The 25249-nt window shown below is 36.5% G+C and overlaps 3 protein-coding genes across 5 annotated transcripts; all 3 read left to right on the top strand.

Moving 5' to 3' along the window:
• The first annotated feature begins 1541 nt into the window (after positions 1-1541).
• Positions 1542-3699, top strand: wu:fj39g12 (C-type natriuretic peptide-like). 2 transcript variants are annotated; one of them, XM_042740753.1, is made up of 3 exons: positions 1542-1855; positions 2777-2906; positions 3003-3699. In XM_042740753.1, exons 2-3 carry the CDS (start codon positions 2808-2810, stop codon positions 3300-3302), a joined length of 399 nt encoding a protein of 132 aa, XP_042596687.1. In that variant the 5' UTR covers positions 1542-1855; positions 2777-2807; the 3' UTR covers positions 3303-3699. The 2 variants fall into 2 exon arrangements, with proteins under 2 accessions (XP_042596687.1, XP_018974565.2); XM_019119020.2 differs by having other exon boundaries at positions 1568-1855; positions 2684-2906.
• A 5736-nt stretch (positions 3700-9435) lies between these two features.
• On the top strand, positions 9436-14680 carry gapdh (glyceraldehyde-3-phosphate dehydrogenase). The gene is made up of 12 exons (XM_042740752.1): positions 9436-9578; positions 9995-10040; positions 11655-11754; positions 11902-12008; positions 12092-12182; positions 12257-12372; positions 12960-13041; positions 13270-13421; positions 13685-13763; positions 13916-13999; positions 14078-14175; positions 14379-14680. The coding sequence occupies exons 2-12, from the start codon at positions 10018-10020 to the stop codon at positions 14446-14448; spliced, it is 1002 nt and encodes a 333-aa protein (XP_042596686.1). The 5' UTR covers positions 9436-9578; positions 9995-10017; the 3' UTR covers positions 14449-14680.
• Positions 14681-16596: 1916 nt separating this feature from the next.
• LOC109057777 (chemokine-like receptor 1) lies at positions 16597-25083 on the top strand. Of its 2 annotated transcripts, XM_042740745.1 has the most exons (9): positions 16597-17204; positions 17437-17566; positions 19104-19254; positions 20149-20288; positions 21325-21463; positions 21670-21784; positions 21916-21996; positions 22304-22838; positions 24422-25083. In XM_042740745.1, the coding sequence occupies exons 2-9, from the start codon at positions 17452-17454 to the stop codon at positions 24733-24735; spliced, it is 1590 nt and encodes a 529-aa protein (XP_042596679.1). In that variant the 5' UTR covers positions 16597-17204; positions 17437-17451; the 3' UTR covers positions 24736-25083. The 2 variants fall into 2 exon arrangements, with proteins under 2 accessions (XP_042596679.1, XP_042596678.1); XM_042740744.1 differs by having other exon boundaries at positions 16597-17566.
• The last annotated feature ends 166 nt before the right edge of the window (positions 25084-25249 follow it).

Genomic DNA, 25249 nt, shown 5'->3' with positions numbered 1-25249 from the left:
TACTGATGCTCACGAAGGAAACAATGCATTAAGTCAGGGGGTGTAAACTTTTGAACAGGATATGTAAATAGTTCTTATTTTGTTTAAAGATTTTTTTCTTTTTCATTTAGTACTGCCCTTCAGAAGCTAATAATTAATGATCAAACTCAAATGAAGAACAGGTGATGACTTGTTAATTAGAAACAATAGTAACAAACAAGGAGCAAGGAACAAAGGAAAACAGACCTTAGCAGAACCAAATGAAAACTAAACCAAAACAGGCAGTTTGTGACGATTTGTTTGTTTGTTTTTGAATGTCAAAATGTTTTACTATTTAATTTATTTTAAATTAGTATCATACAGTATGTAATTTAAAATATCCATAATATAAAACCTGCATTTTTCTTGTATTAGAATTCAAACAGTGAGTAATTAACAGAGCACACCTGCATGTCCTAGATAGGTGCATAGAAGAAAGTATAAAATAAAGTCCAATAAAATTTGAAAAAAGAAAGTCTGCACATTTTTCCACACTTGAAAAAAAATTCTAAATTTATTCTGCAACAGTCCCATGACCTTAATATATTATATAACTGATGCAGGGGTTTTTTCTCCCCAAAAAAATTCACAATTTTCTGTGAACACTCTCTCACTCTCTCTCTGTAGAGAAAGAGTGAGATGTATATTTATTGTATACACTATTTATTGATACAGTTGTGTATGTTATGAGTAAATCACTGCTAAACAGTTTTTCCATGATATTCTTGTATATTAGCACGTTTAAGTTTGTGTGTGTGTGTGTGTGTGTGTGTGTGTGTGTGTGTGTGTGTGTGTGTGTGTGTGTGTGTGTGTGTGTGTGTGTGTGTGTGTGTGTGTGTTGGCACTTGTATCGTGTTCTTGAGGACAGGGGGAGCAGTAAGCAGATGGCACTGGCAGTTTGTGATGGCACTCACAGAGAGAGGAAAAAAATGAAAAAGCCACAAAGACATTTCTCACAGTGACCCAAAGAAGCAGATTATTTGGGGAAAAATTAAAGGTTTCATATTCAATGATTTCAAGTGATTTTTAGTGCAGATGCACTTTAAAAAATTAGCTTTATTCAGATTATGGATATTGAGCGTGACTTTAGGACTGTGCGTATGACACAGGAACAGTTAGAAACGTATCTTTCCTATTCAAACAGACATTGAAAGCTCTATATATCTCCTTGAGTTAAGTCCACCAAAAAAGTGTTGGCCTCCTCTCAACAGACACAGTATTCTGCCAGCCGCTGGTGCTTTTGGCAGCCAGAGTCGCACCTTGCAAACAGAAGGATGTGAGGAGACAAGGGATGGATGGACGAGGAATGAAAAAACGAAGGGTGAGATCATTTAAAGTAGAGGGCGGAGGGAGACAACACCTGGTTGTGGTGCCCTGCATTTGTGTCACGACTTCTTTTGCGGTGTGCGTGCATATGATGTCATATTCCAGGCAGAAGGTGGCATCCCCTCGACAACATCAAACACCCCCTCCATACCTCTGACATCATCTCAGAGACATCAAGATAATAAGGTGCATTTGCGTATATGTGCATGTGTGAAGAAGAGAGGAAAAAAGGGAGGGAAAAGAGGTGTGTGTTGTGGAAGGGTGGAGGGGACGGGTAAAGCATATATAGACACCTCATCCTTACATATGAGATACTAATAACATACTCATCCAGCTCACGCAAATACACACTGACATACAAACAGCACTCGCTTTAAATCACATTCCTGCACACAGAGGAAGGAAGAGAGCGGAGAGGAAAGACAGGGATGCTCTTAGCAGGTGCCAAAAACAGAGGGATGGAGAACTAAAGCATACAGTCAGGTTTTAAAAGCTCTTCGAACTATAATTGGTGAGTAAAATGATTGGAAAACTTTACCTGCTTATTTTCTTGTGTGAAAATTGTGGAAACATGTTAATCAGTACAGATTTTTACTTTGAAAACTTAGTTTAACGACTATATTTGTTGAGATTTATATCAGTATGACTGCATTTCTTTATAAATATTAAATACTTATGGAATTTTGCATGAACGTCATTAATTTTGAATGTTTTTCTGCACAGAATAAGGGTGCATTCCATGAAACCTGACAAGGACATGTCTGAAACAACAAATAAGAAATAACATAAGAATAGTGATAGAAAATTAGGTTTTTATGTCATAGTAGTATTTTTTGTGCTCTCTTTATGCGGATTTAAATAGAAAATCATAGTCATTTTCAGTGTAATAATGTTAAAATAAAACAGCATTAAACTAATATAATGATAATGATAATAATTTTTGTAATAGGAATGTAAAAAAAATGTAAGAAGTAAAATGTCTGGGCAGAATTTAAGGAGAAAATGTATTTACATGAAATAATGTTAAATTATTTGGGGGGTTGTGCAGTGTGGCATGGATTTAATTTAATTTAATTTAATTTAATTTAATTTAATTTAATTTAATTTAATTTAATTTTATTTTATTTTATTTTATTTTATTTTATTTTATTTGTGAAATTAGCCTGTTTACTTATACAGTTATAACGTAGTCCAAGTTGCTTCTGTTTCTTTTCCAAGATGATTTTGTTCTAATCTGAAAGGTGTATATGTAGCTGATTTTATTCAAAATGCATAACAAACTAACCTATTTCTGTGTTTTATCTGTTTCTTTGTATGTACCGTGTATTTTTTTCTGCAGAATGTTGTTTTCTGTTTCTCTCTCTCCTATCTGTGTTTGAGTGTGTTCATCTAAATTTGTTCATCTGAATCTATCCATACCGACTCACATTAGCAGTGTATTTGGGGCCATTATCACTTGCACCATGCTGTGCTCCTCTGTATTTGTGGTGCTCCTGGTCCTTCTGGCCAATCCGGTGCCGGGCCACACCCGAACCCTTCACGCCCCTGACAAAGCCATGCAGGTGGGCTTCCTCACACGACTAGACACATACATTTTTAAGAAGTAAATAGAATGTAGCCTTATTCATTAAAAAAGAAATCCTGTCTCCACGATGCAGGTCATCGAGCAGTTCCTTGAGCGCTACAATGACCTTTTGACGCTTGATGATCTTGAGAACCTCACGAGTGACCAGTCAGAAGAGCCCTTGCAGACCTTCAGCTCTGGGCTAAAGGTGGCAGAATACCCCAAGTGGATTGACATACCTGTGCAGAGCGAGAATGCCTGGCTCCGCCTCTTGAAGGGGGCTTTGGCCAATCAGAAGCGAGCTCCACCGGACCGGTTGCGGAGGGGTTGGAACCGAGGCTGTTTTGGCCTGAAACTGGACCGGATCGGCTCTATGAGTGGCCTCGGGTGCTAATAATGAACTGAGAGACGGACCGAGACGATGAGATGACTGTTGTCCCGCATAGCTTTAGGTAGAGGTCATTACCGAATTCTGGTCTGGTTTGGAACTCTGTGAAAACTAGGTGGACAAGTTCATTATATTGTGTATTTCAATAATACTTATTTTTACATTGGATTTGAAGTGACATGTTGTTTAACTCTATTTGTATTTATTTCTTAACGAAGGTAGTAGTGTTTACTGGTTCCTCGAGATGTAGATGAGACACAATCATTTTGCTAATCTGCTAGTCGTTTACTAGTAAGTAAAGATCTTAAAATAATGTCTAAAATAGTCTCAAAATGCATGATTTATAGAACATATACTGCTCACCTTCTGTAGTTTTTGCATGAATAAAATTTCTTCCACGTCATGTTTCTTTTTGCTTTCTGCATGTCTTGTAATTGCGATACCTTCAAGTGTTTTTATTACGCTTTTCTAGTGTCCCAGGTGCTTTTCTAAATCTGTGTGTTCTCCCACACACTGCAAATCAAGGAGTTCATGGGCTGCAAATATGCAAATGGAAGACTGTGACAGGATTCTCACAGCCTTAATCAGCTCCCATTGAACAAAGGCACGCAGGCTGACACACATCCACATCCTTATGTGATGAGAAGTGGGCAGTCTGGGGTTTAGTGGTGGATACGTGCAGGATATTTCATTTTTTAAGGAACTTAATAATTGCTCATGGAAACATTTTATTGTTAATATTATGATGTAATATTAACAATTATTGTAAGTGAATTTAAACAGCATGTCTCTGCATAATTGTTTCCTGTTCTAAAGCGGAGAAGGAACTGGTAGTCTTACATGCATCCACAACCACTGAATCATTTGGGAACTGCGTGCAAATTCCTTTATTTCTTACCACTCAATCAGCCTGTGAAATGTTTATGTAGGTGTTAGGATTATAGCTTGTATGAAAAAAATCCATAATATATTTAGGCACAAAATCTCAAATTGAACATTTTATAGAATAGATATTCTCTCTAAGAACTGATGAGAGTTTTATCTTAAAATAATTTGGTAAATTAGTTTGTTATGATCTATGTCCTCTGTTCTGTCTTTTATTTTTACTGTATAATTTAATTTAAAAGTGAAAAAAATTTTTATGAGTTTGTTAAGCTACCTCAAAGTGAGTATAAAGCAATGGTGTTGTTAAAAGTGTTCTTTTATTCATGATACTTAATAATCCCTTGCTGCTTGTGCACATTTAGAAGACTATTGGGGTAAATATGTGATGATTTGTCAATTTATATGAATTTCTTTCTTCAGTGGAACACAGTTCAATTCAATTCAAATTTATTTGTATAGTGCTTTTCACAAAACAAATCATTGCAAAGCAACTTATTTTAAGTTTCTACAATGTATTTAGTAGTAGCTTATCAGTGGTGGCTGTCAGTTAATGTACATATGGCAGAAATGTACGGAAAAATCAATTAAAGACGTAATCAAACAGATGATGAACACAATTAACAGCAATTATTATATGCTGCAATCAAAAAGCAAAATTTGGTATGTTGTTGTCTCTTCTCAGGTGTTCTGGATCCAGACTGAAGCTTGTGCAAATTCTAGTTACCACCCGTGGCAAAAAGAGAGAAACAAATAGAGACATTATTAATGTAGCTGCTGTTCCAACCAAGCAAAATCGATTTGTTTAACCCAAGCTAAAGAGTAATAATGCGCATTTGATCAGATAAAACTGCAGTACAAGATTATGAGATGCATTATTTGAATGCGTGGTCAAAGAGATGTGTCTATAATCTAGATTTAAACAGAGAGAGTGTGTGTGAACCCCGAACACTATCAGAAAGGTTATTCCAGAGTTTGGGAGCCAAATGCGAAAAAACTCTACCTCCTTTAGTGGACTTTGCTATCCTAGCTACTACCAAAGGTCCAGCGTTTTGTGACCTTAGGGAGTGTGATGGATTGTAGCGTGGTATAAGGCTATTTAGGTGCACAGGAGCTAAACCATTAAGTTCCTTATAGGTACTGCAAGTAATAATATTTCGTAACTGATACAGAACTTAATAGGTAGCGAGTGCAGAGACTGTAAAATTGGGGTAAAACAATAATATTTTCTTGACCTGGTAAGGACTCTAGCCACTGCATTTTGGACTACCTGTAGCTTGTTTATTGAAGATGCAGGACAACCAGCTAGCAGTGCATTACAAGAGTCCAGTCTAGAGGTCATGAATGCATGAACTAGCTTTTCTGCATCAGAAACAGATAACAGATGTTTCATAGCTTGGCAATGTTTCTAAGATGGAAGAATGCTGTTTTTGTTACATGGGAAATATGATTTTGACAAGATGCTGTCTAATATAACACCCAGATTTTTGACTGTAGAGGAAGTAACAGTACATCTAGTTGCAAATTGCAATCCAATATATTCTTTGTACTGTTTTTTGGTCCAGTAAGTTATCTCTGTATTATCCAAATTTAATAGGAGAAAAAAATGTCATCCAATCTTTTACATTTTTAACACACTCTGTTTGCTTAGATAATTTAGAAGTTTCATCTGGTCTTGTTAAGAGTTTTATCAGCATAACAGTGGAAACTAATCCTGCATTTTCTAATAATATTACCAAGGGGCAACATGTATATTGAAAATAGCATAGGACCTAGAACAGATCCTTGTGGCACTCCATACTTTACTGGTGATAAATGAGATGACTCCCCGTTTAAATACATAAAGTGGTAGCAATCGGACAGGTTGGAACAAACCATCTTAAAGCCTGACCTTGAATACCCGTATAGTTTTGTAATCAATCTATGAGTATGCCATGATCTATGGTGTCGAACGCATTACTAAGATCAAGTAAAACTAGCAATGAGATGCAGCCTTGGTCTGACGCAAGAAGCAATTTGTAATTTTAACAAGTGCAGTTTCTGTGCTATGGTGGGGCCTGAAACCTGACTGAAATTCTTCATAGAGATCATAACACAGAAAATGTTATGTATAATATCTTAAGATACTTTTTGCATTACAGTGAAAGTGACTATAAAGTACCATAAAAGTAGTCCAAACAACTTATGTTTACATAATTAAGCCATGGTCACTATACACTTTAACTGTATAGAAAAAAAAAGTAAACAATCTTATAAATAACTGACATGATTGTGAGTAACTTATTTTTTAATGAGTTAAATATCACTATAAAGCAGTGGTTCTGAACCTTTTGACTTGAATGCCTTCCACTGCATTACAAAATATCCGAAGGCTCCTTATATAATCGATATATTCCTACTAAAAACACTTGTTTTCAAACTTTTTTTAATCAACAGAAACTAGAAGTGTCAAAATATTTAATGAATTAACCACAATTGCATAATAGTTAATAAAACAACAGTTCATAATCATTATAATTACATTTTGCAATGAAATGTAAAAAATTTTATAAAATACAAACAATAAACAAAAAATACTCAGTTTACACTTTGTTAGTTAGATTATTTTACAATAAATTAATCTTAATCATTTTAAGTCATTCAGAAGCCCCTATTGGTTCCCGGTCTCCTGGTTCAGAAGTGGTTCTTTAAAGGAACATTTCCTAACTCTGATAAAACCAAAATCAAACTTCAGGCCTATCTTGGAGTCACCATCCAATTTTCTGCAACTGTTTCCTATTATTACATCCATATATTTGCCCATCGTAACACATTTGTATAAGCTGCAAACCTAAAATAATGAAAATCAGCTTGAATGCATTATTTTATTCTGACCACAAGATAGCACTATGTCCTAAGATAGGACTAGATTTGTCTGGGCAGTCTGCACTTCAGACACCACAGGATCCTGGACTCTGAGCTCTACAGCTATGCCACTTTATAGTTAATATATAACACCCTCACATACCAGCTAACAGAGCTAGTGAAGAATGATCCACACGGGAGAACAGAGTTTAAACAAACAGCTACTCATCAGCAGAGTTCAACACAAGAAAAACCGGTCCGCAAATCTTCCAGCTGAAGAATCCGGAGTGAACATGGCAATGTGACGTGACAGACGTGCTGTTTGAGTTTGTCAGGGTTACATTCAGAAGCCTGTCTGATTCTGTCTGAATCATGTGAGTCAATCGTAACAGGGTGAAGTGGATTGTGCAGGTCACTCCACAGGAGCACAAGCTGCAGTGGAAAGGGTGTGGGGTCAGCCTTCGAGTGTTTGAGTATTTTTAGTCCGACCCTGGCAAAGGTCCAACACATTCTCTCTGCTGGCTGGGGAGCAGACATACACTATTCTGAGGGGCTGTTACTGAGTGCTTTCAGTCTGTTTAAATGAGAAGAATTATTTAGAAGTTAATATTACATGCACCTAGACGTATATACATTACAGTTACCCCATTTCATACAGATGTTATGATGATTAAAGAGTGAGATGGCATTTTTAAAACTGTTACACCCTTCAATATCCTGTGACAAGCTTACTTTGGCCTTCTCTTCATCTCTGTGACCTCAGAACTATCAAAAGAAGCCAAAAGGTCAGGTTGGCAGCAGTCACGGCAGTCCAAAATTGTCTGCAGTGCAAACTCAGATGATATGTAACAGCATAGGTTTAAATAAAAGGACAAGAATAATTCAATGCAAAGAAAAAAACAGAACAAGTATGTAGTTTTGTAAAATCATATCTTGCAACAAAAGTGCAGATTTACTATGGAACATTAGAACATTGCACTTTTGACAGCTTAATTGCTATAAAGCATGAATTTTTTTTTTTTTTTTTTTTTTTTTTTTTTGCAATGATGGAGCACCTAATCTCCTGGACTATGTTGGTGTAAATTACTAGTGTAGTCCTGTGATTAATTGCAGACATGAGACAACGAGTCAACTACATTTAAATAATTAACACCAAGGTTTAATTTGATGGACAACAGAAAGATTATAATGTGATAAATCAAGTGTACTTTGTGATTAAATTCACTACAGTAATTTAGAAACTAAGCAATTAATCTACCCTGTCACTCTCAAAAGGACTGTGCTTGTTTTAAAGGGACAGTTCACCCAAAAGTGAAATTTCTGTCATCATTTACTTGTTTTCAAACCTGTAAGAGTTTCTTTCTTCAGTTAAACACACACACACAAAAAAGATAGTTTGAAGAATGTGGGTAACCAAAAGGTTGCTTGTCGCCATTGACTTCTATAGTATGGGGGAAAAATATTAGGGAAGTCAATGGGTCCCAGAAACTGTTTGGTTACCCACAAATATCTGTTGTGTTCAGCAAAAGAAAGTCAGTCATACAGGCTTAGAACAACTTAAATGTGACTAAATGATGACAGAATTGTCATTTTTAGGTGGACAACACCTTAAAATAGGAAACCAGTGTAATCCCTAACCAGTTTCTTCAACCATTTGTCTGCTTTTGCATTTGATTATCATGCATTGACTTGCATGCAGATGTGCAAGCATATACGCATGCTCTGGTTAGAGATTGTGCAGGTACAAAGGCATTGGATTTCCCAGGACTGTGGGATGCTGGAATGGCAGGGTGAAAGAGAAGGGTCATGGTCTTTCCTGTAAATGTCACACACTCACGATGAGGGCGATTTGATCCCCTGCTTCATCCCGCTCTCGATCTGGGCCAGTTACTGTTAGAAGGTCAGAGTGGAGAGACATGTTCAAATCAAATTTTCTTTTAAGAGAATACCATTAGCAAGCACATTTTAACCAAAATGTCTTTTTACCCGGATAAGTACACTTGCAAAAATGTGGAGTAACTGCACAGAGTTGTGAGCTCAGGAAGTCTCTGACTGTCTGGTTTCCTTTATTTAGGAATGAACCTCCAGACTTTGTGTTGGCACTTAGATCATTAATAATGTATACTGTATATGAAGCATTTCTCATGCCAACAGATGAATTTTTAAAAGACTGTTGAAATGCACTAATTATTACTAAAGCGCTTACTGAACAAATGCATGGCCCTTAAATAAAAACATTAAGCTTGATTGTATGCACTGCTGATTTCCAAAAGGAACAATAGAAAACTTTAAATGTCAGTAGTTATATAAAATGTTTAATAGAAAAGTTAAAAAAGCGTCCTTTAGCTGGATTCTTTTGTTATTATTTAAGTGATGCAGTTGTTTCATCCAATTTTTCCCCAATACGACCTTGACATTCTAAGGGGGCGTGGTAATTATGGCCTAAAGTCCAAGGGGGCGTGGTCAACGCCGCCGCACCAGATATAAATTAACCTCATGCTCGTCATCTGTCTACTCACACCAAGTGTCAGCACGGACAGAGGCTTCTCACAAACGGTAAATTACTATTCATACACGATTTATAACATGTAGCGAGTTATTTTCTTGTCAGAGTTCATAATACCGATGAAAGGTCCTTTACTGAAGTTATTAATTAAATCTTTAAATACATATGCATGGAATACACAGCTGAAAGTGTGGGAGAGGTTATTGTGACAGTGCTGCATGAAAGCAGTTTGTTCAGATCTATATAACGACTTTATGTAAAGTTTTAGGCCTATAAAAGGCAAATGCTTGAACTTGAGTTGTAATACCTTGAACGTAAGTTTAAACGGATATGAGCTAAACTTATACACTCTGTTCATCTCTAGATAACAGCTTTGCACGTTCACAAGCTGTACTTTGTGCTTGATCCAATAATGACTGACGCAATGTAGTCAAATAATTGGATGTTTTCGGTTTTCTTTTCCCAGAGGACAAGACCAAATCAGGCATCATGGTTAAAGTTGGTATCAACGGGTAAGCCCTCACAGATACAAATCCCAGCAATCAGCTGAAGTCTCTCACTGGCTGGGCTGTCTCTGCAATGGGAGACCCTCCGCACCAGCTGTGACCTTTCCAAAGCTTATAGAGTTATGCAACTGGAAATGTGATCCTTAAGCGACATGTACAGGGCACATGCATCGTTCATGCATGCACATGTAGACCTGAATATTTTACAATAAGTCTAGTGGTTTTTTTTTTTTTTTTTAATTTTCTTTAGTGTATAAAGTCATGTTTGTCATGGTTATCTTTTGGGCTTTCAAGTACACTTGAGTAGTACTAGAGCACATTTTAAAGTTTTGTTTTTATACCAATTTTAGTATATTTTAAATGTACTAAATTGCAACTTCGCTAAATATATTTGAGAATAGTTGAATTTAAAAAGTGTATTTTAATTTAAGTATTTGTTTGCTTTAACCATATTCCAAACTTGGTAATTATGACCTTAAAGTGGATCAGATGACTTCTACTAATTTCATTTAACAAATTTAAGCTATAATACATTAACTTGTTGCTAACTAATGTAAGAATTCAGTTTACACTTAAGTGTGTTATTTTAAAGTACGTTTCAGTAACTGCAGATTTATTTTTGAGAAATGCACAAGTGTACTTTTTCAAAAAGGTGTATGTGTCGTTCCTTTCTATAGACCATTATTACATGCCACTTGAACTTGAGTATCATGAAGATTTAAGCTAACTCCACTGGTTAAACGGTCAACCCCATTTACCAGGAGCGTTATATCTACAGAACTTTCTACCTTTGGCCTGTTTCTCAATCTTAACAAACTTGATGCAAATGTTTTGAAATTGTTGTACCTTCACCATATCAGTATTTCTTATCAGTTTGCAGCAGTTTGTACTGTGCTCTCCACTTTCCTTTGGTATATTGATTTAATGGATAGCTGAAAGTGTTGCAATGGAAGAGGATTTCTTTCATGGAGTCAGTCCTGCCTTTTATCTCTTGTGAGCAGTGCTAGTGTTATAGGCACCAAAATAGCTCACAATGACAGCTGAAGGCATACAGAAATTCTTTATCACAGTCTGAATGGCAAAGGGCAGCCCTAATGAAGCTCTAGCAAACTCTCACATGCTTTGGTAGTACCATATAACTAAACCGAACTAAACTATTCTTAAGGGTTTTGCTTTATTTTCTCTAGCACATATTGAAGGGTTGGATTTGGTTCGATGTAAAGCTACTCACTAGCTATCGGGTTACTGGTAGGTCACAAGTGGGCCCAATCACAGGGATCATGAGGACAGGAAGTGGTTTTGTACTTGTTCAGAAATAGAACTTGAGTGCCATCTAGTGGGTGCGACTAGGAATTTACTGTAGGTGTTAGTTGCTCTTGTGCATGACTGGAAATGTTTTTTTTTTTTTTTTTTTTTTTTTTTTTTTTTTTTTTTGTGCGCACGCCCACCCATTTTGAGTTTTAAAACTGTAGTAAAGTAAAATTACAATGCATAACTTTTGTATTAGATTCCAAAAGCGTTTTTACTCCTAAGTAACCATTACTCCAGCCTTCAGTGTCACCTGGTCCTTCAGAAATCTGCTGAACCATTATTTATATATTTATTTATTTTTTAACTCAGATTCGGCCGCATTGGGCGTCTGGTGACCCGTGCTGCTTTCCAGTCCAAGAAAGTAGAGATTGTGGCCATCAATGACCCATTCATTGACCTTGATTACATGGCAAGTTCCTAATTTTGGTTTCCTTCTGAGTGATGGTGGGCTGAATTTCCTTAAACTTTAATGCAACTCTAACTTAAGTTTTTTTTTTTTTTTTTTTTTTTTTTGTTTTTTTTTCCTTAAATCTGACTTCCCTTTGTCTCTTCACAGGTTTACATGTTCAAGTATGACTCCACCCATGGAAAGTACAAGGGTGAGGTTAAGGCTGAAGGCGGCAAGCTGGTCATTGACGGTCAAGCTATCACCGTCTTCAGCGAGTGAGTTTCCTACAAATATTACATGTTTTCACTGCTACACATTGAGATGTGCTCTTATGACCTCTCCATCTGTGTCCACACAGGAGGGATCCAGCCAACATTAAATGGGGTGATGCAGGGGCTCAGTATGTTGTGGAGTCTACTGGTGTTTTCACCACCATTGAGAAGGCGTCTGTATGTAGTCTGTCATTATATCAGTCATAAACGTGTGCATTTCCTGTGTCTGAACCTTTGCTCTCTCTTGCTAGGCTCACCTTAAGGGTGGTGCCAAGAGAGTCATCATCTCTGCCCCCAGTGCAGATGCCCCCATGTTTGTCATGGGTGTCAACCATGAGAAATATGATAATTCCCTTAAAGTTGTCAGGTAAGGATATACATTTGTATGGAACGTGTTAAATTGACAAACTTTTTGTGACCAGAAGGAATAGCCAATTAATTTATTTAAATTAATAAAATTTAAACCATGAAATATCAGCTTATTAAATTGTTCTTAATTCCAATCACATTTTTGTTGCTTTTGTTTTTTTTTTATTTTTTTATTTTTTTTTTTTTTTTTTTTGGTTAAGTAACTTGTCAATTTGATCTTAATCAACACTACAAATTACACTTGAATTACGTATAGAAACTTTATCAATTAAATATTTCAATTGAATTTAAATTCATTAATTTTACGTTTTTAATTATTATTAATAATAATAATAATAATAATAATAATAATAATAATAATAATAATAATATTTTTATTTAATTTTTTTTAACTTGGGTATTTTATATTGTTGTGCTGCAGAGATATGCAATCATGGCTAATATCCTGTAGGGGGTGTACTAAAGCAAACAGTAAAACTCAAGCATGCTAAGCCCAAACATTTTTCTCCTCCACTTAAATAAAATCCCTGCATTTCATTCCAATGATTCCCTTTTTGCGACTGATTCCACCTGTCTGTTTACTAGCAATGCCTCCTGCACCACCAACTGCTTGGCTCCCTTGGCCAAGGTCATCCATGATAACTTTGTCATCATTGAAGGTCTTATGGTAAGATTAAACCGCCTTTCCAATCTCGCCAAAAAGCCTTTCAAACTAAAATTGATTGAAACCTGACATGATGCGTCAAACAATTTCTGTTCCACTTCTCCTTATCAAGCCGTACACTTGGTTTTTATTGAAATGCATCAGTTGATACAAATAAACGAGATGCACATAGAGCTTTGGTTTTATAATCTTTCTCAGAACGTTAACTGTCTCCCACTTCCCCTTTTTCAGAGCACCGTTCATGCTATCACAGCTACACAGAAGACCGTGGACGGGCCCTCAGGAAAACTGTGGAGGGATGGTCGCGGTGCCAGTCAGAACATTATCCCAGCCTCCACTGGGGCTGCCAAGGCTGTGGGCAAAGTCATTCCTGAGCTCAATGGGTCAGTAACACAACTGTTGGATTGTAGTTCCATTCATTTCCCAGATTTGTGTTAAATCTTTTGTGAAAAGCATGCCGTTTTAAATGTTAGAGTTCAGTTTTCCTAAAACATGCGTTCTTGTCTTAGGACAACTTTGAAAGGTTTTGATCCACTTCAAATGTTGACTACTGTATTTACTCAAAAGTGGAATGTTATGCTTGGGAACTTGTTGCATTTTTGCTTCTGCTTTCCAAACATACTCTGATGCTTGTTGCTTATTTCAGCAAGCTTACTGGTATGGCCTTCCGTGTCCCCACCCCCAATGTGTCTGTGGTGGATCTGACGGTCCGTCTTGAGAAACCTGTGAGTTTATTTGCAGACCTGCATAAAGTGGCTTCAGTTGAATGAACTCTGATTTGCCTACAGCAGGACTGATTCATTCTGCGTACCTCTGGGTGCAGTGTAGGTGAATTGACTGACCTGTTTGCTTTTCATCTCTCTTCTGCCAACTGCAGGCCAAGTATGATGATATCAAGAAAGTGGTTAAGGCTGCGGCTGATGGACCCATGAAAGGCATTCTGGGATACACAGAGGACCAGGTTTGCACATTGAGTTTTGTCAGTGTTGTGACCCAGGGTTTTTCAGCATATTGTTTTATAACTTCCTGCTGTGTGCAGGTGGTATCCACTGACTTCAATGGGGATGTGCGTTCATCCATCTTTGATGCCGGTGCTGGCATTGCCCTCAATGATCACTTTGTCAAGCTAGTCACATGGTAAGATCCTGCTTCCCCTTCCTCCTAAAAGCCACAACTCCACAACTGTGTCATCTAGAATTTGGAGTTTCCCCTTGTAAATGACTTCACTTGGTCATTCTTTTGCTCAACCCGAACTACAATATTTCCAACTCCACTTGAAAGACAAGTTTGAGACTTGTGTAGTTTTGAATGACACCAATTCATTCTTTTCCTTCCTATAGGTATGACAATGAGTTTGGTTACAGCAACCGTGTATGTGACCTGATGGCACACATGGCCTCCAAGGAGTAAATGTGTCCCCCTTTTTCTGTGGTTTTGATGCACGACCCACCGTTCTGCCATCTGGTTGGATGTTTGCACCACATGCCTGGAAGGAAATTACATGCTTGATTTGAAGACCAATGTTATTTTTATATGAAAATACTCTGTTCTGTTTTGTGAGGTTTAAAATGGATGTTGACTTCAAAGGCTTTTCTGTCTAATAACAACCTGTGACAGAATAAAGTCCTCTGTTTGTGAGAAATGGAAAGTATGTGTTTTTATTTATATCTAGTGACATATTTGGGTCGGACTAGTCTTAAAATTGGAAATAGTTTTTAAGGTAAACTAGTGTTTTGGTCCGTTTCCATGGTAAGTTAGTGTCCTTATACAACTTAATTCAGTTTAAGTTGATGTAGTTTCATTGTCAGTTCTGTTATTAATATTAATTTACGTGTGCACTATTCTAATTTTAGAAGTGGTGTGGTTAATGTGTGCACACTGAAATGTTCCACAAAGCAAAAGTGAATTTCAAATGGGTTCTTAACTGTTAGATGCTTCATGCACTTAACTGTCAACGTTTATGACTAATAAGTACAGGGGTTATGAATCACCACAGTTTCGGGACAGAAGTGCTGCACCAGCAGTTATTGGGGTGGAGATTCTACCAGGGGTAGGGAAGTTAGTGTTGGGTGGAGACATAATGAAATATGAAATTCATACACTAAATGAGTAATGAACACAATGCATGGTATAAGTGTATTTTTATATTGGGTTTAAGTGTGTATTGTAGATAAGTGGCTTACACTAAAAATTAACACAACCTGCACTTAGTGTGAAATGTGTTTATTTTTTTGGAATAAGCTTGTCTAAGTAAATGATCATGTGCTTTCTACAGTCACCGTATCAGTGCTTAAGGAAAACATTTGAGGGCTGGTTTAATCAAACTATAAAGTTAGTTCTTTAATAAAGTTCCATGAAAGTAGGGAAGTCTGCAACACCGCTGTGTTTTCACCACCAATCAGAATCCAGTAATAGAACTCCAGTTACAGGCACCCAAAATTCAGCCTATACTTATAAAGTGTTATCATTTGTTGGTGTGAAAGAGTTATTGCTGTGGTTATTTTTATAGTTATCGCTATTTAGAGTAATGTTTGGAAAAGTCTACTGAGGTTCCCATGTCTTATGTCCTATAAAAACTAAAGCCTAGAGAACAGAATTCTGGAAACATATGAATTACCCAGAGACAGGGCAAGTTTTAAGCTGCTTGTGTGCTGGTGTAAATTCGAACATTAATAAGGTTTATAAATATCATTGGTAAATCTGTGCCTTGCTAATGCAGTGCATTAATGTTGAAATATGTCCACTGGTCTTCTGACTTGCACATCAATAACATTGATAGACATATTTCATAAAGGCCCATCAGCTGAAATAATGGCATGTCTATGTCAGGGTGCATTATTCATGGAAAACTACCCCCGATCCACAAATGGACTGAGTATTGAACTAAAAGAGTGAGTCAGGGAGCAAAAGAGAATGCAACAGAGTGCTTAGATGAGTTTCAAAGGGACACTGTATTTAACTGAAAACAGCTATTACTAGCAGATCGTGTCTAACATAAACTTTCCTGGAAATCAAATCATATGTGGTTGCACTTTATTTTGATAGTCCACTTTAGACATGCTACCAACTATAAGTGACTTGGCAACTGCATGTCAAATAACTTTCATTAGAAAAGTTAAAAAGTAGACTTTTAGGTAAGGGTTAGCAGAAAAAGATGACATGTACTTGCGAAGTTTCCTACTTTGTATAAATCTCTATTGGCGGACCATCAAAAAAAAAGTATTAGCAGATATTCCGCAGATAGTCTAATATGACTGGTAGCTGACAAGAATTTGCAAAGTTACTTATGGTAGAATGTCTAAAGTGGACTATCAAAGTATTGTCTCATATTCTCATGAACAGTGATGTAATTTGACTAATTAGGGCTTTTCACACCTAAAATAGGGGGTTAACAGAAAAAAACAAAAAACAATAAAAGGATATAGACTTTATCACTCAAAAGTGCATAACAATAGAGTTGACATTTTCTAAAATAATGCAATCTTAAAATGCTGTTTATGACGTTAGGTTCCAAACTATCATCTTATAACAAAATCAGTGTTGCATATGACTCATGGTTTAGCCTTAAAACATTAGATTTATGGCACAGCTTGTCCTTGTGCATTTACTGTATGTGTGTTTATGCATGCACTTTAAAGCTGTTCAATTCTGTTGAGAAGAATGAGGACGGAGGATTAAGAGACTTTAGTTGTGTAGTTCAGATAGCGGTTGCACATTTACTCTTCCGTATACAACACTGACCTCCACCTCTTTCTCTTAAACACAGATTACTGTGCTTTATTAATCTTATAGCACCAACGAGTGCTGTCTGCTAAACCATTTGTTCATCACACTAAAACATCATCATTTGTCTAACTTAAAATCTAACTTCAACTGTCCTCTATCCACATAGGTGAAGTGTTAGGAGTGCAAAAAAGGGATGAGAGGAAGGTAGAGGTGTGCATAAAGAGGGAGGTGGGAGTTCGAAAGGATGGGAGGGTTAGTGTGCATGAATCCTGATGGTCCTCTGGCAGACTGACCAAAGCTGAATTGATTCGCTCCTCCCGTATAAACAGAGAGCAACAGGAACAAAAGAGGCTTAAGACTGAAAAGCAAGCATTTCACTTTGAGATTAAGAGACAGTGGCAGACTGAAAAGACACAGAAGAGGTGGACTGACAGAGGAAGGTGAGTGAAAAACTTTCACTTTGTTCTTTGCTCAGATGTGCCTCTGTGACAATATTTCATTTGACATTCTCATTTAAAGCTGAATTGTACTTATGCAGATGTGTTTTTTCCCCATATAAGTTGGAATTTCATGTAAGTCCAATATTTTATAGTTTTTTTTTTCTCTGGGTATAGCAGCATCATTATGTCTCAGTCTTTCTCTTTTCCTTTCTGTCTGTCTCCCTGTTATTAGTAAATATCTAAGAGAATGAATGGCTCGTGGATGGGGTCTATCTCTGTCCCGTCCTCCATCCCTCATGCCTTCCACTCACAGCTCTCTTCATCCACTGACCTCAGCATAGCCATCTTACTCATCATCGCAGGTCAGTTATTAGTCTTTTATGAAATTATTATTGTTTAATATATAGTGGAGTTCAGTGGGGTCCAAAATTAGAAAGACCACTACTGAAAATGCTTTTGATTAAGAGATGCATTATTAAGAAGTAAAACTCAACATATATCAAGTTGTTGTTGTTGTTGTTTTTTTCATGGGAGTCTGCTGTATTCATTCAGTCAAGACTTGAACTGCAATAAGAACCTATGCAATCAAAAGACACTTGTTCTGTACAATCAATACACTTCTGTGCTGATTTGCACAATAAATACAACTGCTATTACAGAGTAATTTAAAAACTGCAGTGCAGCAAGAGGTGCTCATATGCATCGGTGTGTTTTACCAAATCAATATTTTAGCTCCCTGCAAAAAAAAAAAAAAAGTTATTGGATATAGAGCATAAATTGCTCTAAAAAAAATAAATAAATAAAATAAAACAGAAAAACACCTTACAATTAAATTACATGTAGGCTACTGTCATTTTTACTGGGGCAATACATGTAATGTAATACAGTAAGAGTTATAAAAATATGTTTACAGCATATACATATATTAAAAATCTTACTGTAATAAAGTACAGGTATTGCCCCATTAAAAATTACAACACATGTAATTTGCAGTAAGTTTTTAAAAGTTAAAAGGCCTACTGTGTAATTTATGGTGGAATATATATATTGTTTTCAACCAAACTAAAAACTAAGCAATCAGTCAATACTTTTAACTCACTTACAATACTTTTGAGCTTACTGCAAAGAATGCTTACAACAACTGTTATTTAATTTGAATGACTACAATTTATCTTGTTATTTAAAATACGTATACATTTTACTTTTAAAAGCAATACTGCAAAATTACATGCATTGTCATATATTTTTAATATTAAGATTTTACATTTAATATTTGATTTATAGTGATATACAGTGGCCAAAATGATTAGATCATTAGTATATTCACCAGCTAAAAATAGTTTTAAGTCAGCTATTTCTATCTTTTGATGTAGTGTGTCAGTAGGAAATATCAGTTTACATTTCCAAACATTAATTTTGCCATTAATTGTAATAATCCAGTGAGATGTTTGTTTGCACAAGCAAGGAGTCTGACAACAGCCAGCGCTGCACACAGACATCTGACCTCATCATCATCCAGTCAAAAACTGCTTTAAACACAAAGAATGGTCACACCAAATGTTGATTTAATTTAGTTAATAGAAGTTAATTGATAAAGAAAACCTATTTATGACATTATTTTTGACAGCATCCTCATTTTACAGCAAGTGCCTAAAACTTTTAACAGTGGGTTTATTGAAGCATGTTGGAGACGTTGCCACAGTTCTTCTGGATTTAGTCTGTCTATTATCTATTATATATAATTTAACACTTTTAAGTAAATGCAAAAGTGAGTAACACTGTCTATATTTATATTAGCCATTTATTTTTAAAAATAATGAATACAATTTTTAATACAACTTTTGGTTGTGTTAGATGACGCTTGGCACTATGATCTATAACTCTCTCTGTCTATCCCAGGTGCGGTGTCGGTGTTTGGGAATGGGCTGGTGTTGTTAGTTTACGGACAGAGGAGAAAGAAGCTCAGAGCGCACGAGCTGATGACCATCAATCTGGCCGTTTGTGATTTTGGCTACAGCCTGCTGGGGGCGCCATGCATCATCATCTCAAGGTACCACCACTGCACTGACTGCGGCTGCTTTAGATACAGCGTGATTCTTAACATGTATTTTGAAGGGTTATACTAAGTTTACTTGGCATGCCAGTGTACATTACAAGTTATAAAAGCTCTCTTTAAGCTTATATTAGTCTATGACATAGCATGCATCAGTCGCTCTTGTGATTATCCCTGCAGATCTTCTGGAGTTTGTGAGTGTTTGTTAAGACCAGAGGATTGTGTTGGTTAAGAAAGAAGATTGGCAGTCCGAGTATAAACCATTGATGATGATATTACATAATGCAGAACATAAACGCAGGGTATATTATAGATCTGATTTGACTTTAGAGGGGATTTAAAATTTAACAGGCATTTGGTCAAAATACTTTAGATGTGCTCTTGAATCAGTTTTGCTTTATTTATTTATTTATTTATTTAAAATTCATGCTCTTATAAGGACAGAAATAGATTTTTGGAAAAAAAGAAAGCAAAAATCATTTGAAATATCAAGCCACTATATGTTTCATGGTATTGAGAGTGCATTCTCAAGGGGCTAAAAGGGTTTCACTTTTATGTAGCTGAAAGTATTATTTTTTACCCACAAACCACCAAAACATGCCCTCAGATGGAGGATGATTTGTGAAAAAGAAGATCATAAAAAAGAACATAAATATCTTGGGCCTCTAACATCTTGGGTCAGAAGGTATAAAGCTATATAAAAATCATCACTCTTGGCTATTTGGTTTCTGAACTTGTATGTATATATATATATATACATACAAGTTCAGAAACCAAAAAGCCAAATGTAATATATATATATATTGCTGTGCTCAGTATTTTGCTTCTGCTCTGAACTGGTTTTTTTTTTCTCTCTCTCTCTCTCTCTTTCTCTCTATTTGTCTCTCTTAGTATGTCGCATGCATGGATTTTCGGGGAAACAGGATGTATGTGGTACGGGTTTCAGGGCTTTGTTTTTGGCGTTGGGTCTCTCATCACTACCTGCCTTATCTCCCTCGACCGCTGCTTCAAGATCTGTAGCTTTCAATATGGTAATTTTTATCCACTGAATTGTTGTTGTTTTATTTTATTATTTTATATGTAGATGATACTTGCAAGTTAGTTAAAATATAGGCCTACCCAATCATTCATTTCCATCAGGTGCTGCTGATGAAAGTACAGAATTTGGTTATTCTTGTTGGACAAATAATTAGCACTATCACTGAGGGAAATCAATTTCCCCAAAATCTGATACCCCTTTTCCTGAAGCATTTTACCCTTTAACCCCTGTGTTTCTCAAATAAGAGCACATATCAAAGAAATAATATCATTGCCTTAGTACATAGCATTAATATTGCTGAATAATTTTTCTGATAAGTGGAATCTACATTGTAATTATATTAAATGAACTAAATCATTTTGATCAGCTTAGTCAAGAATGAGTTTCAAGTACTTTACTGAAATGAAATATGCAGATGAATGAAATATGAAATATGTTTCACTGCCCAGGTTTCCAGGATCTCTGCACAGAAAATTAAATTAAATTAAATTAAATTAAATTAAATTAAATTAAATTAAATTAAATTAAATTAAATTAAATTAAATTAAATTAAATTAAATTAAAATGATAAAAAAACTGCCTGCTTTAAAAAATCAGACATAAAAAAACTTTTTAAATCTCAAAAAAAAATTTGTTGTAAATTTCTCACAAAATCATTCAACAGCACTTATTTTTTCTCAAGCAAAGAGAGAACAAAGCATGTGCTGAGAAAATGAGATCACTCAAGCTGGTTTGTGATTGAAGAAATGTATTGCATTATTTCCATAATTACAGTTTGCCTTCCTACTTGAAAGTATAGTATGTCATTGCACAAGATCAGAGATAATAGTTGTCATTTATGCATATCCAGTGCACAGCATAGATTTCCAATTCTGATGGACTACATATATCTCTCTCAGCTAACAGAATCAGGCTGTGACAGCTGATATAATAATACCCGGCTAGTATATTTCAGTCCTGCCCAGCAACTATGGAGCCATCAGGTAAGCTTTTAGATGTTAACTAATGTACTTGTTCCTTTGTCTCAGGTCAGTGGATTGAGAGAAAACATGCCTCTCTGTCTGTGGCTCTGGTATGGATCTATACATTATTCTGGGCCTCACTACCTGTGGTTGGCTTTGGTAGTTACGGCCCGGAACCGTTTGGAACCAGCTGCACCATAAACTGGTAATGAACCGTAACCATTAGTAACACTTGTAAATGAGTTGCTAACCAATTCCCCAAAGATTAGTTGGTGTTTTCAGAGTGCATTCTCAAGGGACAAGTATAGCGTTCACTTTCAAGCAGCTGAATGTTATTTTACCCGCAAACCACTGGAACAGCCACACATCACAGATGTTGCTGTATTCATGCATTGTTTCCTATGGCCACAGGTGGAGAATGAAGTCTTCACTCAAAGATAGAGTCTATATTTACCTGATCATGTCACTCTGCTTTGGAGTTCCCACCATCACTATCATCACTTCATACCTCGCTATACTCATCAAGGTGAGAAACATTAGAATTAATAATGACACTTAAAGCCAAGACACTAAAAATCATTTTGGTTTACTCTGTGGATGATGTTAACGATCTATTAAGATGAATTGAAGTGTTGCTACAGTGTTGTGTGATTTCAGGTGTATCGGTCTGGTCGCATATTGGCTTCAATCCCTTCATCCAATGTCACTCACAACAGCAAAGATCTCCGGCTGACAAAGGTACCAGCTCTGATTGATCACCCATTATACCTTTGGAAAAGACTCACTTCTCAGACACAATGACTTTTAACATGGGATAACTTAGGGTGTTTGCACACTTGATACTTTTAAGGGTTTTTAAAATGAATCAATCTAGAAAAAAAAAATAATAATTAAGTAACATTGGACAAAACCCAGACTAAATAGAAAATAAACATAAAAAAATGAATGAAATAATCAAAATAAGACAATGGTTGCCCTGCTGTTACTTCCACACTACTATCATTTTCTTCTTGTATCACACAGTTCCTGAAATGTTTCGTTGCAGATAGCAGCAGTGGTGTGTTCCTCATTTCTGATTGCCTGGACTCCCTATGCGATCGTTTCTCTCTACTCCGCTCTGACTGCTAGAGAGGAGCACACTGGAGAAGACGGAGGGACCGTTCTCGCGGGTGGAATGTCAGCAGCAGGGGTCGGCCATGGCGGAGGGTTGTCTGACGTCTTTGGTTTTCCCTTCCTCATTAACTGGACCTCTTCAGAACACTTCGGGGATGCTTTTGGCTCCTGGAGGAATATGACTTCTGATCATTCCCATCATTCAGTAGGGCATCATGGAACAAGTTCAACTGTGGGTTCTGCACATGGAGGAATGAATGGACATCAATCACATCTTGTGTCCATCCTGAAGCCAGAGGTCTCACTCATTCCGGCTATTTTAGCCAAGTCACACTGCATGATAAACCCCTTCATCTATCAGATCATGAACCGTGACTTCAGGGAGGACGTCTATGATCTCCTGTGTCTGAGAGGAAAAGATGGAGAGAGGAGGAGAACAAGGAGCACAGATGGCAGTGATTCTGATGGTCAGGATCTATCTATCTATCTATCTATCTATCTATCTATCTATCTATCTATCTATCTATCTATCTATCTATCTATCTATCTATCTATCTATCTATCTATCTATCTATCTATCTATCTTATCTATCTATCTATCATCTGTCTGTCTGTCTGGCTGGCTGTCTATATCTATCTATCTATCTATCTATCTATCTATCTATCTGTATGTCTGTCTGTCTGTCTGTCTAACTATCTATCTATCTATCTCTCTGTCTGTCTGTCTGTCTGTCTATCTGTCTATCTATCTTTCTGTCTGTCTGTCTATCTATCTATCTATCTATCTATCTCTCTGTCTGTCTGTCTGTCTGTCTGTCTGTCTAACTATCTATCTGTCTGTCTGTCTGTCTATCTATCTATCTATCTCTCTCTCTGTCTGTCTGTCTGTCTGTCTAACTATCTATCTGTCTGTCTAACTATCTATCTATCTATCTCTCTGTCTGTCTGTCTGTCTGTCTGTCTGTCTGTCTGTCTAACTATCTATCTGTCTGTCTGTCTGTCTATATGTCTATCTATCTATCTATCTATCTATCTGTCTATCTGTCTGTCTGTCTGTCTGTCTGTCTGTCTGTCTGTCTGTCTATCTATCTATCTTTATGTCTGTCTGTCTGTCTGTCTAACTATCTATCTATCTATCTATCTCTCTGTCTGTCTGTCTGTCTGTCTGTCTGTCTGTCTGTCTGTCTGTCTGTCTATCTGTCTATCTATCTTTATGTCTGTCTGTCTGTCTGTCTGTCTGTCTAACTATCTATCTATCTATCTCTCTGTCTGTCTGTCTGTCTATCTATCTGTCTGTCTGTCTGTCTGTCTATCTATCTTTATGTCTGTCTGTCTGTCTGTCTGTCTGTCTAACTATCTATCTATCTATCTCTCTGTCTGTCTGTCTGTCTATCTATCCGTCTGTCTGTCTGTCTGTCTGGCTATCTTTATGTCTGTCTGTCTGTCTGTCTGTCTGTCTAACTAACTATCTATCTATCTATCTATCTATCTATCTATCTATCTATCTATCTATCTATCTATCTATCTATCTATCTATCTATCTATCTATCTATCTATCTATCTCTCTGTCTGTCTGTCTGTCTGTCTGTCTGTCTGTCTAACCATCTATCTGTCTGTCTGTCTATCTATCTATCTATCTATCTATCTATCTATCTATCTATCTATCTATCTATCTATCTATCTATCTATCTATCTATCTGTCTGTCTGTCTGTCTGTCTGTCTGTCTGTCTGTCTGTCTGTCTGTCTATCTATCTTTATGTCTGTCTGTCTGTCTGTCTAACTATCTATCATCTATCTATCTATCTATCTATCTATCTATCTATCTATCTATCTATCTATCTATCTATCTATCTATCTGTATGTCTGTCTGTCTGTCTGTCTATCTATCTATCTTTCTGTCTGTCTGTCTATCTATCTATCTTTCTGTCTGTCTATCTATCTATCTATCTATCTATCTGTCTGTCCATACTTATGTTTTCAAAAAATTTATTTTTCTGTCTATATTTCTTCACGTTTCTGTCTCTGTCTCTGTATATTCCACACATGCAGGGTATCGTGGAAGCGTCACTCTCTCTTATATTCACAGCTGGGGGAGAAGAAGCACAGCTACCAGTCAGTCGTCTGGGGAGCGTGTGAAGAAAGATTCCTCACGGAAGAGTAGAGGCAGTAGAGGGAGCCGAGGGAGTAGAGGTCAGAGAGGGTTCTGTCAGGACAGTACAGCAGTCGGGTTGGCCACCTTGGATACTACAACCTTAGATACGCAGGCCAACTTAGAAAGAGAGAGAGGGAAGGAGGTGGAAAGAGAGATGAAAAAAGAATTTAGAGAACCCACCTCTAACAGCTTGCTGACGGGTGACGAGTGATGATTTCTGTCTAAAATAGACATAGGCATAATGCGGTTAGTTAGCTCAAAACATCTGTTGTTTTAGTTAAGAAAACAAAACAAAACAGTGTTTCTTTTTTCCTTTAGTGTCATCCAGTGTGTGATTTTGCACCTATCCAGTCTCACACTGATGCGACACATGAGGCTCTAGTTAGGATTTTCATATTGATTTTGTCCTTGTGTGTTTATAACTGGATCCTGTGTATTTCTTTATTTATTAATATATATTGTGTATCTATATATTTAATGGATTTACTTATTGTATTTAAGTTTTTACATATTTAGAGAGCACAATCCAGTCCTAAGTATTTCAAACAACTATTTCTGAATAAATGTGAAATTGTAAATAAAGTTTACAATAATGAAACGACTTTGATGTTTCCTTTGCAGTTTCCAAATAGATAAAAAATCCTAAATCAGAAGCCCTATAAGACCTAATGAAGTACAAGGGTTATTTGTTGCAGGTCTGTGACGTCAGCGTTGCTTTGTTATCA

This window comes from Cyprinus carpio, chromosome B16 (genome assembly GCF_018340385.1).
Source record: "Cyprinus carpio isolate SPL01 chromosome B16, ASM1834038v1, whole genome shotgun sequence".
NCBI lineage: Eukaryota > Metazoa > Chordata > Actinopteri > Cypriniformes > Cyprinidae > Cyprinus > Cyprinus carpio.
The sequence above is the reverse complement of the archived record's forward strand: the minus strand, read 5'-3'. Positions and strand labels throughout refer to the sequence as shown.

Bases quoted from the DNA above. Each gene is read 5' to 3' on its own strand.
- wu:fj39g12 (XM_042740753.1), top strand. From the start codon at position 2,808: ATGCTGTGCTCCTCTGTATTTGTGGTGCTCCTGGTCCTTCTGGCCAAT. The intron at 2,907-3,002 runs GTGGGCTTCCTC...TCCACGATGCAG, and splicing joins CCCCTGACAAAGCCATGCAG to GTCATCGAGCAGTTCCTTGA.
- gapdh (XM_042740752.1), top strand. From the start codon at position 10,018: ATGGTTAAAGTTGGTATCAACGG. The intron at 12,009-12,091 runs GTGAGTTTCCTA...GTGTCCACACAG, and splicing joins GCTATCACCGTCTTCAGCGA to GAGGGATCCAGCCAACATTA. The intron at 14,176-14,378 runs GTAAGATCCTGC...TCCTTCCTATAG, and splicing joins TTTGTCAAGCTAGTCACATG to GTATGACAATGAGTTTGGTT.
- LOC109057777 (XM_042740745.1), top strand. From the start codon at position 17,452: ATGAATGGCTCGTGGATGGGGTCTATCTCTGTCCCGTCCTCCATCCCT. The intron at 20,289-21,324 runs GTAATTTTTATC...CCTTTGTCTCAG, and splicing joins GATCTGTAGCTTTCAATATG to GTCAGTGGATTGAGAGAAAA. The intron at 22,839-24,421 runs GTCAGGATCTAT...CCACACATGCAG, and splicing joins AGATGGCAGTGATTCTGATG to GGTATCGTGGAAGCGTCACT.